The sequence below is a fragment of the Catharus ustulatus genome, chromosome 9, assembly GCF_009819885.2.
Source record: "Catharus ustulatus isolate bCatUst1 chromosome 9, bCatUst1.pri.v2, whole genome shotgun sequence".
In the NCBI taxonomy this organism is placed as follows: domain Eukaryota; kingdom Metazoa; phylum Chordata; class Aves; order Passeriformes; family Turdidae; genus Catharus; species Catharus ustulatus.
In genome coordinates this window covers 9,431,221-9,448,253 of record NC_046229.1, presented here as the reverse complement: position 1 = coordinate 9,448,253, position 17,033 = coordinate 9,431,221, and the positions used below count along the sequence as shown (strand labels likewise).

General features: G+C 51.7%; 1 protein-coding gene across 2 annotated transcripts; it reads right to left on the bottom strand.

Annotated features, from left to right (window-relative positions):
• Positions 1–4,291: 4,291 nt before the first annotated feature.
• On the bottom strand, positions 4,292–15,854 carry TAL1 (TAL bHLH transcription factor 1, erythroid differentiation factor). Of its 2 annotated transcripts, XM_033067948.2 has the most exons (5): positions 15,623–15,849; positions 14,167–14,316; positions 12,532–12,960; positions 11,725–11,816; positions 4,292–7,400 (listed from the first exon to the last, which is right to left on the bottom strand). In XM_033067948.2, coding segments are annotated over exons 2-5 (942 nt in total). In that variant the 5' UTR covers positions 14,169–14,316; positions 15,623–15,849; the 3' UTR covers positions 4,292–6,981. The 2 variants fall into 2 exon arrangements, with proteins under 2 accessions (XP_032923839.1, XP_032923838.1); XM_033067947.2 differs by lacking the exon at positions 14,167–14,316 and having other exon boundaries at positions 15,623–15,854.
• Positions 15,855–17,033: the final 1,179 nt, after the last annotated feature.

Sequence of the window (17,033 nt, the reverse complement as noted above, 5' to 3'; positions counted from 1 at the left end):
CCTCTCCTAGCCCAGTCACCTCCTCCCCTTCATTCCAGCATTCCTTGAGCCAGCAGAAAGCTGCCTTTCATGTGGCGGTGAGGAGCGCGGTACCACCGCCTCTTTGCCAAAAGCCCTTTGCTGCAGGACCAGTTTCCACCTTGGCACGGCCAGAGTCAGCTGGTGCCATGCGGGATTTGCCAAAGGGATGGGCAGGGAGAGAAGCCCCCGGCCCCAGCACGGCACATCAAAGCTCCGGGGCAGTTTTAACCATGCTCCAGACGCTCCCTCCCATTTCCTGCTGGATTCCCGTCTCGTTCCCTGTGCCCGCTTCAGCAAAACAGAGTGTAAAAATAGAGGCTGGGCTTCACCAAAACACAATAGTAAATTGTTCCCCGGAAAGGTCACTGGGGCGGCTGAGAATAGCTCCGAGAGCAGGGGAAAAGGAATGTCTACCGGGGGGACAAGTTTGAAAGTGCCTGTTGGATCCACCCCCAGGAGGTTTCCTGCATCCCCATCAGTGCTGCAGGTCCCTGCTGTGGTCTCAAAGCATCCTCATCCCCTCCCATCCACCTCTAGCCTTGCTCTCCCATCACAGTTTTGGGATGGAAACTAGGAAAAAAAAAGGGGAGTGATGAGGAATAAGGTGAAAGGAGAGGCAGGAGGACCAGAGAGAATAAACAGGGCTGGGAGGGGAAAGAGGATCCTGCTCGCTGCTCATCTTGCTGTGTGTGACAGCGCAGAGTCCCCTGGGCACCGCTGGCCGGCTGCAGCCTTTGTGTGGCGGTGGGAATGTCAGGGATGAGCCCCGGGATGAGGAGCAGACCGAGCAGTCCCACAGAGCCATAAATTACTCCCTCCTGTTGTCACTTGGCCTGTCACAGCGAAGAGGAGCAGCTTTCTCATCGGCTGCCGGGGTGGGAATGTTTGGGTCCTGTCGTTTCCCTGAGCATATTTGATTCAATTATGTGGGAATGCCCTTAATGAAGCAGGTCCTTGCTCCTGGCTTCGGCGGTGTTCCCAGTGCAGGCTGCCCTCAACACGGCTTTGCCAGAAAAGGCTGTAATTAAAAACAGATAATGAGGCTGGAAAAGAGTAGCTGCCCAAATTTGGAGTGATTTTGGGATTTTGTGTTTCTTGTTTCATCGTTTTGGATATATGAAATCCTCCCACCTTCTCTCTGGTTTTTAATTCAATTTTATCTCAATGTCAAGTCCCTGCTGTTCTCACTCCCCAGCATCATCCATGCACTTGTGAGGGAAATTTTCTGCCACTGGAAGCCTGAATGTCACAGAGTTCCTGAAACACATTACAAAACTGGAAGAACAAAACACCTTTATATGTTTCAAGTTTGTGAAGAATCTGCTATTTGCCAGGAGATTTCCTGCCCTGCAGAGCAGAACCCCCAACACCTTGTGGTGCCACCAGTGAGAGCTGAGCCCAGCTCTGTCCCAGCTGAGGGCAATGCCACCCATGACACCCAGGCTATTTCCCTCCTGCTGCACCAATCCCTTCTGTGCAGTGGCAGCCAGGATCTTAGGGTGCTTTCCCCAACTTTCTCTTCTGTTTTGCATGAACAGACAAAAAATCAGGTTGAGTTGGGGTTTTTCCACCATATATTTGACTCCACAGAGCATTGCGCATCACCCTTTGCAACACAATTGTAAAAAGAAATTACCATTTGATGAGAAATGAATTAAATTTTCCATTGGAAGACAAGAATGGGAAGGGCTTTCAAAATTACTTTTAAAAAGAAACACAGAGGCAGGTGCTACCTTCTGTGACATTTGCATTTTTTGGTGGCCAAGCAGCAGCAAGGTCCAGATGCACTGGAGAAACAGGCACTGGCAGGGAGATACTTCTTCCAGCATGACCAACATGAGGCCACCACCTGAGGACACAACCCTGGAGCCTGTCCCAGCAGAGCAGCACCCAGGGTCTGCCCACCACCTGGGTCAGTCAGGAGTGATGCACACTGACCATCCTGCCATGGAGCAGCTGGCACTGGAAGCCTCCCAGCCCTTTCCATAGGTTATAGAACCTATAAATGTTACAGAGTTGTTTGAAGCCTTCACCTTGCAGGTGTTTTTCCCTTAAGGATGTTTTTTTTTCTTTGCTGGTTGCAAAATATTTGTGGCCATCAAGGATATTTTGCTTGAAGAAAGCAAAAACAGAAGGGGGAGGTGAAAGGAGAATTGTCTGTGCAATGCATGGAGGGAGGGAGAGAGGCAGGAGGCAGAGATAGCTGGTGGGTGAGCTATCAGCTCTTGCTGGGCTGGCAGCAGAACAGGAGACAGGGGTTAAACCAGATGTACAGCCATGATCTCCCAGCTCCAGATAAACACCCAGCACCCACACACTGCCCACACCTGCCCCACGCCCTGTCCCAGGGATGGAACCAGCCCAGTCCTGGCTGCCAGGGCTTTGCTCAGCCTGGCTGTGGAGGGGACACCCCCCTGCCCCTCCTCTGGGGTGGACAGGGCTCCCTGCACCCCCAGGGTGGAGCCTGAGAAAGGGTTCTCTCTTCCATCTGGGGGAAATTTCACCTAGAAACCTAAAAAGCAGCATTGGCTCCCATGCTGCTGGGGAGGAGGGGTTAGAAGCTAAACTCTTGTGGAGAGGCTTTTAAAAAGCAAGGGATGCTTGAAAAGGTTTGTTTAATTATGAGCATTGAGTCTGTAAATTCATAGAAATTAAAGACAAGAAAATACTTGTGGTATTTTACCACTCCTGCTCTTCAACTCCACGCTCTCTATGGTGTCAGCCACCATCAGCTGCATACTGCTGTATAAACACATAATATAGATATGTATTATATGTATAATATATATGTATAAGATAGATATATGCACATAAGATATACAGTAATTTCACAATTATAAGCCACACGTTACGATACAGAGTGTGATAAAAGGTATCTGTTCTATCACCATCTGTTGAGGGTGGGGGCAGTGATCCTTATCTCTGTGGGAGATATTCTGCTAATGGGCCATCCATTGAAACCAGGCAGGGCATTGTTCTTTATCTTTTCACAACCCATCCTTCCTCCAGCGACATGGCCACTGAGTCCCACTGTGTGACTGATAAAATTACTGCATCCCATTGGGAGTTGCTCCAGCCAGGGGGAAGAGCCCAACATTTCTTACCAAGATAAAATCTGAGATTTAGGGACACTAAGGGAGCCCCTTTCTCCACTGGACTCCAGAGGAAAACCGGATTTCTCCACATCACCACTGGACCTCAGGAGGGAAACTGCACCTTGTACAGGAGCACTGCTCCAACTGAGCCACATCTGTCACTGCAGGAGGATGCAGCCACCATGGAATGGGACTGCTGCCAACACCCTGCCTGACGGGTGCCAGGTTGTACTCTGACTGTGTCAGGGTTTGGGGTTTGTTTCTTTGTAGTGCTGTATTTCTATTTTAATTTCCCTAGTAAAGAACTGTTATTCCTAATTCCCATATCTTTGCCTGAGAGCCCCTTGATTTCAAAATTATAATAATTTGGAGGGAGGGGGTTTACAGTCTCCATTTCAAAGAGAAGCTCCTGCCTTTCTCAGCAGACACCTGTCCTCCAAACTAAAACAGCAACTTTTTGTTCTTTGTCCGTATATAAGCCGCACCTGATTATAAGCCACACTTTGGGTTTGGACCAAAATTTTAGTCAAAATGGTACGGCTTATAATCGTGAAATTGTGAATAAATATATAAAACATATAAATATATAAATATATAAAATATAGCTATATTAAATATATATTATATATTTTAAAACACACACATGTTCAGTGGACCACTTAGCCTGTAAACACTGCTTAATTCATGCTGTATATTTTAAAAAGCACTTCTGCACGTGGCTGTGATAATTTCTTTCTAAAAAAAAGAGGAATTACTCTCGCTGCCTGTTAAATCATGGCCAAATGCCTCTTGTGGTGCAAAGGGAAGTAGCATGGCCCCCAGCAGCCCCTTCCTTGCACAGCCAGAAGAAGGGAAAAGGCCACTGGAGCCTTTGGGGGACCTGCCGATGGCTCGGGGGGTAAGGTGGGGGTGGCTGCTAACGCTCGCTGCATTGCTTCATCGCCCGCCTTCCTTCCTGCCGGCCCCGCGCTCTTCCTCCCGCCCAGGCTGGACGGTGTGAGTCAAGCAAGAAAAAAAAATTAGCAGATCCTTTTGCAACGTTTTTTGCTGCCCGTTTATGGCTTTGGGTGGCTGGGAATGGCCACCCTGGCATTGTGACCCCACGGCATTCGGGGATGAAAGGCCAAGGTGATGATGGACTCAAGTGATGAGGTGGGACAGAGGCAGACAGCGAGTGGAGGCTGCTTTGTAAAACTTTATTTAGAAATATTCTTGATATATTCATTATATATATATATTTATATATACACACACATTACAACAAATGTGTTTTCTAAATAGCACATCCACAGTGGGTTGAGACTCAGGGTACCAGGTCTGGTTACTTCATTTCTGCAGAAAAAATGCAGAAATCCAAGGGGAGGGTGGCAGAGAAAGGGATGGGGCTGAAAAAACCAAAATTGGTAAGGCGGGGATTCACTCACACGGTACGACATTGCCCCAGAGCGCTGTTTCCAACAGGAACGGGGGTGATGGTCCACACAGCGAGAGATGAAGCAGGCAGGAGGAGAGGTGGGCAGAGGAAATGTACCATTCAAATCACAATTAAAGTACAACTGTACATAGCCCGGGGTCCTGCGGCACTCCCTGCAGGAGTGTGTGTGCCTGGGGGCGTTTGGGGGTGCTGACAAGGCTGTACCATTTTCCCAACTGTTCAGCTACCGAGAAGATATAATCAAGAAGTAATGGATGGGTGTGGGATGAGGGATTTCTGAGTATTGATGAATTTTTTTTTTCTTTAGTAACAAGGGTGTAAAACTCCCAGATATCCCACCCGGGGTTATTTGGGAAACAGGAACTTTACCTGTTTGACAGCACCCCCCTACCCCCCCAAAAGCCCCCTGGCAGCTCCCCCTGCTTGCCTCTCCTACCCCTGGCACCAGTACCAGTCCAAACCTCTTCCTCAGCATCGCTTCCTCACCCGCCAGCACCTGCCCGGCCCAGCCCTGCAGGCAATCCCCTCTGGTGAAAATCCCCATGCACAGCCTATCCAGACCTAAGTTTTCCTCTTTTTCCCCAATTTAAGATGGGGGAGATTGGTGTTTTCTAAAAATTTGGGGGCTATGCTGGAAATCCTTGCATGGCCCAGGATCCATTCCCAGGCAACTAATTCTGCCTAACATGCCAAGCCACATGCCAGACTCTTACCTAATATTTACAAGGAGGCATCAAAACCAAGCAGGGATGGAAATGACAGGGCTCTGAATTAAGCCTGGATGGGTTTGCAGACACCCACTCAAATTCTCTGTGTTCCCTTGTACCTCAGCATCCTTGGGAAGGCACGAGCGTGGTGGAAGATGTCGCCACTCAGAAAGATTTATTCCCTTCCAAAGGATATTTGTGTGTGGGTTTGGGGGTTTTTTTCCTGCTGTGTAATGGGAGAGATTTCTGTGCCTTGACATGTCTGCAGAGGGAGAGGATGGGTTTGGGGCCATTGCTCCATCAGGCCTCAGGAGATGGTTGGTGGGAGGTGGGTCTGATGCAGCAGGGATGGCACAGTGTGGGTCTCAGCTCCCAGCCACCAGCAGCAGCCTCCTGCTCCCTGTCCTCCTGTTCCCAAACATCCTCCCGGGAGGCAGCAGGAGCAGAGCCTAGCTCAGTCAGAGCTCTGTTTTGCAGCATTTTGAACACTCAGGAATGTAGGCTAATCCCACCCCTGGTTTTACTGCTTCTTTACAAGATCCAGAGAGGCTGTGGAGTCCCACCAGCCTCGACAGGTGAGGACCTTCCTAACACTGGAATAAATCCAGCACTATTGTCCACACTGTGGGCATTGGCACAGCTGAACCACCATTTTCACACAATAAAACAAAAAAATTCAAAGCATACCATCAAAAAACCTTTTTATAACCCTATGTACACGCACACTGTTGATACATCATTGACTCCTTTTGCCCTTTTTCTTGTTTTTTGAGTTTAAAAATCACCCAGTCCAAAGAAATACTTCACTAGCAAATATTTTCTTCCCTTACCAACTCTGAAATTCATCTTTCTTGAGAGAAGCTCTGGCCCCACAGAAACCACTGGAAAAACTCTAGGAGACCAGAGCAGGTTTGAAATTCAGCTACTGAGTGTTACCAGCAGAAGGATGAGGGAGTGGGAGGGTGGCAGAAAACACCTATGTACCTTTTCATTCAGTGGATATTGCATGACAGTGTTAAACAGAAGTAATCCCATGTCATAAATACAACAAGCCCAAACAATCCAAAATTAGATAGAAGAGAAAGGAAGAAAGGGAAAGAGAAAAATTAAAAAAAAAAAAAAGAAGAAGAAAGAAAGAAAAAAGGAGAGAAAAAGAAATAGTCTAAATCCTTTTAATAGTTCTTTTGCTGAGGGTATTTTTTCACCTCTTTAAAAAGATACAGTCAAAAGCTCTCGGACAACAGGAACGTGTGGCCAAGCTCCTGCTCAGACCAGCTGGACGTGCCACAGGCTGGAGAAGTGCTGCAGCACTGGTGTGATGCAGCAGTTTCCAGCACCACGTGGAGCTGGAAAGCGCCGTGGCCTCCGTGGGCAGTGGAAGAGGAGTTCCATGCCTCACCCAGACAAATGTGTGAAAAGAGACGGTCACCAAGCGGTCTGAAAACCCTCTGAATGCTGGAGAGGCGCCAGCCACGTCTCCTTCCCCTCCTCAGAGTCCCATCCCGAGCAGTTCTGTACAACGAAGATGACTTCAACGCTTTTCTTCTTTGTACGGTCACGTACCTAAACCCCGAACGTCCATCTGGGTTGGTCTTGTCCTCAGCCAACGTGCCGGCCCTAGGCTGGGGAGAGGCAGAGTCACAAACCCCACAAGCACAAGTTCCAGCAGCTGCACAGCCAGGCCTGGCCTCTCCCCGTGCTTCTTCAGGAGCAGCGAGGCTCATCACCGCTGCGCCGTGCCTTCTACGGGCAGGATGGCGTGGTGCAGGCTCCGCGTGTGCTTCGAATCCAGCCCCTCGTGCTCCTCCGTGAAGCTGTCCGGGCTGGCCGCTCCGTCCAGAGAGCTTCCACAGCTGGAGTTGGGCGACAGCATGTCCTGCAGGAGGTCTTCCTGGACTATGCCCGAGTCTTTGTTCACTTTGCCCCTTTGGTTTCCTTCTTCCTCCTGGTCGTTGAGCAGCTTGGCCAGGAAGTTGATGTATTTCATAGCCAGGCGCAGAATCTCGTTCTTGCTGAGTTTCTTGTCGGGCGGGTGGGTGGGGATGAGCTTGCGCAGCTCTGCGAAGGCCCCGTTGACGTTCTGCTGTCTCCATCGCTCCCGGCTGTTGGTGAAAATGCGACGAACCACTTTCGTGTGGGGACCTGCAATGCCAACCAGGCAGAATTAGAGCTGAGTTTAACTTTTTTAAGATATTACTTTGCTGAATAGGTCACCGCCTTGCAAATTAACTAACTACTAATTGTAGTGAGATTTAACCAACAAGGCGGTGAAACGAGAGTTTCCAGCTAAGTGAAGGCTGACCCCATGAGCTGAGAAAGTCCATGAACAGAAACTTTGAACAGAAGAGAGCCTTGAACAGAAAGTTACTTTCTCTTTCTGGGTTCAACCCAGTGGAAAGGAAAAATGGAGTTGTATCTCTTTGGATGCCTCCTTGGATATCTAAATTTACTTCTCCCAGGAAGAAGGTTGGGCCACGGTATGTGTGCAGAGGGCTGCTATAATTTTAGAGTATCTCAACTCATCAGCAAGGGTAACTCAGCAACAATGGTCCTATTAAGAGTTTATCTCACTAGATGGCTTTATTTTCTACCCCAAAAATTCTCTAAAGGACACACCATTGGGATGGGAAAAAATTAGATCAAGCAGAGGCTTTGACAGCTCTGAGATCCAGACGTGTTTCCTGCTGAAGGAGAACACAGGATGGCCACCAGCTCTCTGAATGAAATGGGGTGGTGGGATTTATCCCATGGCAATGAGGACAGGTAGGAAGTGACCCACACTGACCCACAGAGTGAGGGCAGTGTCCTGCTGGAAGGCTGATCACAGGTGAGGATGGAACAGTTTCACAGCTCACCTAAGGGCTACCTGCTCTCTCTCCTCATCACTGCCACAGGGCAAAAACTCCTTCTGACACTAATTGGAGAAGGGACTCCAGATTGCTAGAGATGTCCATTTGACTTAATTACATGTAATCTCCAATTACACCTTGAAATTTTACAGCCTTGAAATTTTACAATTTCTCAGAGAGGATGCTACACAGGTTGAAGGCACAAAACTATTCTCCTGTTAGCACATCAGGGCAGCTCCTGATGTACATGAGAAAAGCTTTGTCTCTGTGCTAGAAGAGACCCAGAGCACATCTGCTGGAAAGTACTGTTCTGCAGGAGCAGCAGTGCTGTGAATCAGGATTGCAGGTCCTGGGGTCCATGGAAACCAGCTCACAAGAGGGAACACTACCATAATATGCTTTTATTATTACATCCTTCCCATCATCTCCTCCAGGAGACATCAACAATGGAAGGTCACATCAATCTCATGAAAATCTGGAAGAATGACAAGGGTAGAAACTCCCGTGGGATAGGAAGCATCACATACAATGAAAATCATCACAGAGTGGGAAGCAAAGGCTTGCAGGTAACAGATTGGTGAGATTTACCCCAAAGGACTGTGGAATTCCAATTTCCCCCATCTCTCCCCTGTATTCTCCACTGTGAGACACCTGCCTAACTTCTCCCTCCTGGTGGGAACAAGTCCCTGGCCTTGGTGAGCAGCGTAAGTCACAGTTCTGACATCACTCAGTGGAAACAGCACCCCAGGGCACCTTTAAACACCTTTATTCTTTTCTAGAAAAGCCCTTGGCTGCCTCGGCTGCAGCACAGGAACCAAACAGGTGTGACTTTTTGTAAGTACCCTAGTCAGCACGAGGTACCTCAAATCCCAGAAGTGGAACCATCAAACTTTCCTCTTTTGGGGGAAGCTGAGTCCCTTCAGGCCACACAGAACACTCTGCACTCCCAAGCAGCCAGATTAAAGCTGCCAGCTTCTCCAGTGTGTGAGCAGCCACACAACTCACTCTTCCTCACGGTGTGCTCAGAGCTGGGAGTCCTCTAAAACCACACACAGCCCCTGGGACAAGCTGGGGGTGTAGAAATGACAAACACCTCTAAGATTCCAGTGTGACACTTCAATAAAGGCAATATTCACCCCCAAACAGCACCTGATGTGCAAGAGCTCAAAGGGAATGTTCCTTGACCCCGATGTGCACAGCTGCAATGCCACAGGGTTGTGGGGAAGGTGGCAGGGACCAAACAGACCTCAGTAGCACTGCTAATTAAGCAGTGAAGCATGTGCTGCATCCTACTAAAATAATATTACATTTTTCACACTTTACTGCTCTTTCCAGACAAGGCAAAGCAACTGGTCTTGAGTCCAGAGAGAGATGGAGCTTAAGAGCTATTTACACCCATAAGGGTATGGGGAATAACCCCATCTTGGATACTGCTCAGTAAAAAAAAATCCTAAAGAGACTTTCAGTCTTCAAACACGTGCCTCTGTTCATTGAAAGTTGATGACTAAAATGCATCTATTCATAAATTGGTCAGAAATCAGAAAAAAAAAAAAAACTGTTAATTTTCTTCAGGGGGCACCCAAATTAAGCTTCAGTATTTAAAACAAATTCTGACAACACTCAAATTCTTGATTCCTGCACCAAGAGAATTAAACATATCTTTTAGAAAGAGATCAGGCTTTGGCCAAAACATGTCAAGCAATGAAGGAAATTAAAATGCCCCATAGCTGTGTTATAATAGAAAATCTATTTCTCATAAAAATACTTGCATCATAATTAATTTGAGCAATCGGATGAGAATGTTTGCCTAGATTTTGTTCTAATGGATTGACTGATGCTTTTTAGAATTGTAATTAGAACTATGAGGAAAATTAATAAAAATATGATCTTCCAAAGTTTTATCTCTTTTAGACAAACTTTTTTGTATTTTTATCTTCACTTCTAGCTATTTTTAAAGAAGATATTAAATGGAACAAAATTTCCATAAAATAGATAAAGAACTACTTCCAAAAACCACACCACTTATTCTCTCACAGAAAAAACCACAAACATAAAGTGTCTGACAAGACTTTCCTACCCTCAGGGGCTGAGTACCCTCAAGAGTGATGCTCCTGTGTACCATGGATGTCACCCAGCAGGTGACATTCAGAGTAAAAAACAAAGTCCCTCAGACCACACAGATGCCTCAGCATGGGATGTACACCCCTACAAATTGTTCCTGTTTAGACAACATAATCTGATACTCTTTCCTCCCCCCAAAAAATGTTGGGTCTGATCTTGGAAATTCTCGTGAACCAGAACCTGCAAGATTGGGCCCAATCTGTACACCTGCCTCAATCCACATGTTCAAAAACTTGGTTACAACCAAGTATTCATGTACTCCTTAACACCTAATTTAATAGCAAGTCCAAAGCATTAGTCAGACACCGAGGTTTGATGGACTTTCCCCTGTAACCACTAAGCCTCGGGATCAAAACCCAGACAAAAAGCCCTTCTGTGCCAGGGCTGTAACATCCCCTGTCCCACGGGGCTGCAGTCTGAAAGGACCAGGAGGGCAGAGTGGGGAGGGGAGAGCTGATCAATACAGATAATACCCTGAGGCTGTCATTTCGGGATGCTCTGTCTTAGACTGATGCAGGTTATGATTTGATCTTAGATTAGCTGGGTAGAAGGAAAGGGACAGTTAGCTGGAGAGGAGGAAAATTAGTTGTCCAGCAATTGAAATACAGTTTTCTCTAAAGAGAACACACATTTTAGTGACTCTCACGTGTACAGGCTGTTCACTCCAGAGATAAACAGCCTTCCACGTGAAAATTGTTCTTGCAAGGGTCCCTTGGCGTGGGCAGCATGCCGTGGGCAAATATCCCCTTGCAAATACCCCACACCCCAATCCTGCTGCCAGGAACAGGCAGCAGATCCTGCCCTGCCCTCTCCCTGCTTTCCATTCTCCGAAATCATCCTGTGGCACCGACAGGAATGCCCACACCCGGGATCTCTGCTCGAACAACTGAATGCCACCTTCCACACCTCCTCCCCGGTTCTGCCACGGGATATTTCTGCAGGGCAGACGGGAACTGTGTGGATGTATACATGTATATGAATTAAGGGACCGGCCACGATGCCACCGCGCCGCTGCAGCTCTCAGCACAGGGTGAACTCTTTGCCGCCAGGCAGTTTAAAGGCAGGTTATCCTTTCTGCCCAAGGCTGTGCTCTGCAGTGCCAACACCTCCTGCCTGGAAGGGTTTATAGATGCGGCATCTCACTGCAATGGCCCTGATCTGCACTTCAACAAAGACTTACATTTATTGTCTTCTTTCGGATTTAATCTCTAAGCAATTTGCAGAATAGAGATGTAATTAGGAGCAGGCTGAACTGCATCCCTGGGTACTGGGTGAAGAAAAACTCACCGAGCACGCTGCTGGGGACTGCTGCGGGCTCCGCTTACCAGAGAACAACCCTGACTCCCTGGGCATCCCTCTCGAGCTTTATGGTTGGGGTTTAGTCCTTTTATTATTTGGGGTTTAGTCCCACAGTGTGCCATCGTGCAGGAACTTGTCCCCCTGGGCAGATGGAGACACCCTCCCCAAAAGGCGGCGCAGAGGGGGAATTCTCTCACCGTCCGTGATCTCCATCTCGTAGGGAGAGGGTCTCCGCTTCACCCGGTTGCTGCCGTACATGGAGAAGGAGTCCGGTTCGCCGAAAAACCCGCTGCAAAGAAAGGCAGACAGGCCGTGAGGACACACCGACATCCCCCCGGCCCTGCCCGTGAGCGGGGCTGCGGCCGGGGCTGCTCCGTGACCTCGCAGCGAGTCACGGCTCACGAAGCCGAGCCGAGGTCGTGCGGTGACAGCACACGCGGCCAGCCGGGGACACGCAGCGAGAGCCGCCAGCCCTGCGTGGGCAGGGGCATGTGAGCGGGGTGGGGCGCCCAGACTTGTGGCTTAGGGCAAAATCTCCCCATTCCCCAGCTCTGTGCACCCCCGCAGGCACACCCGGCACCGCAGCTTTCCGTCCCCGCACAGCACCCGGGCTGGGTCAGTCCCTGTCAGAGCCCCTGCTGTCCCTTTCGCTAATTTGGGACTCGTCGGAGAACAGAGCAAGCCCGGGGAGCTCGGAAGAGCTGAACCTGTTCTCGTCCGTTTATTGTCGGATCCCTTCGCTCTGCCCAGGACTTTACCACCGCAAATATTTTTCCTTCGAGGAACGAATTTTATCGTTTCTTTTTTGACATTCCCCCCCTCATTCCCCTTTCTCTCTTTGCAAAATTGCACGCAAAACCCTGCGGTGATTAAGCGACGAGCCCCTCACAGAGGAAAGGATGCTGCTGCTTCTGCCCCCGAATCTGCCACCGCGTGGGACAGCCCTGGGGAGCTGCTCTGGGATGGGATGGGATGGGATGGGATGGGATGGCAGAGATACGGACCTGTTGATGGTGGCCAGCGGCTGGCCCAGGTTGTAGAGCATGGCCCTGCCGGGGGGCTGCAGCGGGAGCGCGGGGGGGCTCAGCTGCACCATGCGGGCCTCGCAGGCGGCCTCGGCGGCTCGGCACGGCTCGGCTCCCGGCGCTCTCTGCATCGCCTCCCCCGCCGCCTCACGGCTTTTTATGTCCAGGGAGCCCCCCCGGCGCACCAGCTCGATGACGGGCACAGGGGCGGCGGGGGGCCCGGGGGAGGGCCGGCCCGCCTCCTTGGCCGCCCCGTTGAGCAGCAGCTGGGGGTCCGCCGGCGCCTCCATGCCCCCGCGGCTGCTCTCCGGCTCGCTCGTGGTCTCCGCTTCCGAGTCGTGCCGCCGGGCGGGGCGGGCATCGCGGGGGTCACTGGGGGGCGGCGGGGCGGGCGGCCTGTCCATCGTCCTGCGGAGAGAGGCAGCGCTCAGGGGGGCCCCGCATGGGGACCCGGGGGGGCTTCACCGCTCCGGGAGCGCCGTCCCGACCGTGGGGAGGGGGCTGCGCTTCGGGGCTTGGAGCTGATCGGTGAGGAACGGGGCAGTTCCTGATCACCCCAAATAATTTAGAGTTTGCTGGCGGGACCGGGGCGGGTCTGCGGGTCCACCCCGCCGAGCCGTGCGGTGCTGTGACGTCACGGGGCGCCCCGGCCCTGCCGTGACGTCACGGAGCCTGGCGGAGCCGCGCTCTGACGTCTCGCAGCGCCCCGGTCCCGCACGGTGGGGACGGGCCGGGGCCCCGCCGCGCTCCCGGAGCCCCGGGGGGATTCACATCGGCACCCTCGGGGCGGCTGAGCAAAGAGAGGGCTCGGGCAGCGCCCGCAGCGCCGCCGAGGCTGCAGGTTACATCGTGCGGCCAAAATACGGCGGAGGATAGCGCACATCCCCGATTTCTGGGGGTGCCTCTCCCCGTTTTGGGGTCCCCGGCGGTGTTTGCTGCCCTGCGGAGCCAGCCCTGCCGCGGCCCGGCCTGCCTTAGCGGCCTTAGCCTTACGGGCGGCCGCTTCTCCTCCTATGATTATTTTTTATTGTTATTTATAAGCTATCGAAATATACCTGAAAGCGCTTTTTGGGGCAGAGGGGGTTAAAGCAGCCCCACGCGGAGTCAATCCCCCCGCGCATTCGCTACCGCAGGAAGGAGGAAGGGGCCCGGCCGCGGCCGCACACAGCATTGTCCCCCTTCTCGCACAGAACAAATGCTGTCGCGACAGAGCACCTCGAGCCAAGGGCCATATCGCGATTATTTCTATGCTTTATCTCCCGCATATACCCTCGTTCGTTTTCGGGATTTTCTTTTTTCGTTGATTGATTATTCTTTTCTATATAAACAAGGAGCTTCACGGAGCAGAGAGCTGCCACCCATCCTTCTCGCTCCTTTGCCTCGGGTAATTTTTTATTTCGTTTCTGATAGGCTGAGTAGCGAGAAAAAAACAACAACAACATTTTTTGGGGGCCATATCTCACTATCTCGATGAAAAATAAAATTTAAAAAAATACAACCTCCCAACCTAAAGCACAAGTTCTCTGCCTTCCCTCTGGGTCCCATTCCCGCCAGTCCTCTAGAAAGAAAAATCTAATTGCCTATTCCGATATTGTATAGGAAGAGATTACTCACATGTGTCATATTTAAGTAGGGACACCGCAAGTCTCTCCTGTTTCAACAAAAGCGCTCTCAGTGTCAGGCTGAATTTACTCCTCCCACCTCAAGGTACTTACGACTTTACAGAGAGGAAGGACACCCGCATCGGGATAAAACTGCTAAATCCTGGGAGGAAGAGAAGGGGGGGAGAAAAAAAAAAAAAAGGAGAGGGTGGATCTCGTGGGTCCGGATTGCCAGAGATCAGTGGAGGGAGAAAGCTGCAGGGGAGAGGGAAGGAGGGGACAGCACCCCGGGGAGGCCCCTGTGACAGGGGACAGCGGCCACCCCCGGGTCCCCCCCGCCGCCGCCGGGAGCCGCCGCCTCGCACACGGGGCCACAACGAGCGACGGCCATGGCCTGGCGTGGAAAAATAAATAAACAAGAAATAAAATAAAAAAAAAAGGCGTGAAAAAAGCGCCCTATATTTGGGGCGAATTGGGCGGTTTTTTGGACACATTGCAAGCCCGGTCTTCCCGGGAGGAAATCACAGACGGGGCCGGACACGGGGTTGTTTTTCTCCCGATGTGCTCGCACGAAGCGGCGACGGCGGCGGCGTTTCTCCCACGTCTGGCTGGAAAATTTAATTCCTAAAGGGGCAAATTAAATTCCTCAAGGGCCGGTTACCGGCCGAGGAACCGCGACAGCGGCACCGGGCCGGCGGCGGAGCGAGCCCGCTCCTCGCCGCCCAGCGACAGGAAGGTGAGGCCGGTTCACCCCGCCAACGAAATCACGAAAAATTAGGTTTTCCCCTTCGTAAAAAAATAAAAAACCCCGATGGTGTCTGTTCCCATATTTGTTTAAAAACGAAATACGCAAAACCGCAAAGATATAAGCAGAATTTTGCCTTAAATTGGGGTGGTTTCGTTTAGAAAAAATGGAGGGGGGGCATTAAATCCCCGCCCGCTGGTTTCTGCTCCGCAAAATCCTTTTGTTTTCCAGCAGGAAATTTCCAAGCCAAAAGCGCACCTCTCCCGCCGGCCCTTTGTAGGGAATTCGCCCCAAAGCGAAGGGGCCGGAGGGAGCGGGATATCGGGGACCCCTCTCGGGGAGAAGCGCTCGGGTTCTGCCGTTCGGCCGGGCCGTGTCCCGCTGTTTGTCCCTGGGGAGGGGCAGGGGGAGCCGGGCCCGGTGGGAGCTTCGCCCCAGGGCCCCACAGCCCGTCCCGGCCGCAGCCCGAGGGTCCCGGGGCGGCGGGGGTGCCGCACCCCACAATTTCAAAGGGGAAAATGTATTCTCCTCCTCACCGACCCCGCATCAAAGAATAGAAAAGATTAAAACCCAACCGCGGAAAAGATTTTGTGTTCCTTCCCCTGTCTCTCATGTGGGGCAGAAGCCCCCCGAAGGTCTCTCGCTGCCCTCCGGAGCCCCCCAAAGCCACACCCCGCCGTCCCCAGCGCCCAGACTTCTGCAGAGCCGATTCCTCTTTACTCACCATTTGCTTTTCATTGGGAAAAGTGAGTGGAGCCATTTTGTGGCCTACGCATCGCGGCTATATTTGTAGTAAGTGTTGGGTGGCTTCAGCTGGGTAGGCTCTAATTCCACATCACGTCCAGTTTCCTATTTAGTATGGAGAGCGGAACACTACTGCAATGTGGCCGAGAGAGATAAAACCCCAGCAGTGGCCCGCCTGCCCTGATAAGCTTCTAAACCCATTATTTATGAAATGATTCATTATTATTTGGCAATTTTATCGAAGGAAAGCGGAAAATTATTGCAGGGATATGCATAGGAATAACTCCGGAATGCATGCCTTCTAGCTTTTTATGTGTGTGTGCTTAGATGCTCTTAAAAAGACACTGCAAAAAAAAAAAAAAAAAAAAAAAAGTAATAAAAAATTGCACTGTGGCTGCTTGCATCTGAATAGCGATTCTTTATTTTAGTCCTCTTGGAGGTTATTATGCCCCTGTTTTTTTTTTTCCTGTTTTTTTTTTTTTATTATTATTATTAAATATGGAACACCTACTCCGTTCTTAATTAAATTTAATGAGCCAAAATAAATTGTTGGAGATGTTGAGAGAGGGGGAAAGGGTGTGAGCTGCTTTGGGACAAGAGGAGGTAAATAAAGCACATCGAAAGGAGATGTTTTGGAGAAAAGCAGCCCCGTCCCCAGCCTTCCTCCCCCCACACCTTGTATTTTTGCTGAAGGGCTGAATTGGGGCACGCTCCCTGTCTCGTCTCCCGTTCTGGGCTGGGAGGAGGGTCGAGCATCCCTGCCGAGCTGGGAGATGCTGGGGATTGTGAACGGAGCGGGTACCAAGCCGGTACCACTTGCTCTTGAGAAATTTGGGATGTGAGCGGCGGACCCTGGAGGAGAGGGGCTTGGGGAAGGGACAAAAGGGCCCTGGCTCGCCCCGTAGCAGTGAGGGGCAGCCAGTGGGGCTGGAGCTCGGGACCGGCTGCGCGCCCCGTCGGGGCAGGGGCTGAGCCGGGCCGCGGTGAGATCCGGACCGGGACCCCCGGCCTGGGCAGAGCCGCCTGTCCCTGGGGCGGACCGGGACCCCCGGCCTGGGCAGAGCCGCCTGTCCCTGGGGCGGACCGGGACCCCCGGCCTGGGCAGAGCCGCCTGTCCCCGGGGCGGACCGGGACCCCCGGCCTGGGCAGAGCCGCCTGTCCCTGGGGCGGACCGGGACCCCCGGCCTGGGCAGAGCCGCGGTGAGCTCCGGACCGGGACCCCCGGCCTGGGCAGAGCCGCCTGTCCCCGGGGCGGACCGGGACCCCCGGCCTGGGCAGAGCCGCGGTGAGCTCCGGACCGGGACCCCCGGCCTGGGCAGAGCCGCCTGTCCCCGGGGCGGACCGGGACCCCCGGCCTGGGCAGAGCCGCCTGTCCCTGGGGCAGCTCGTGG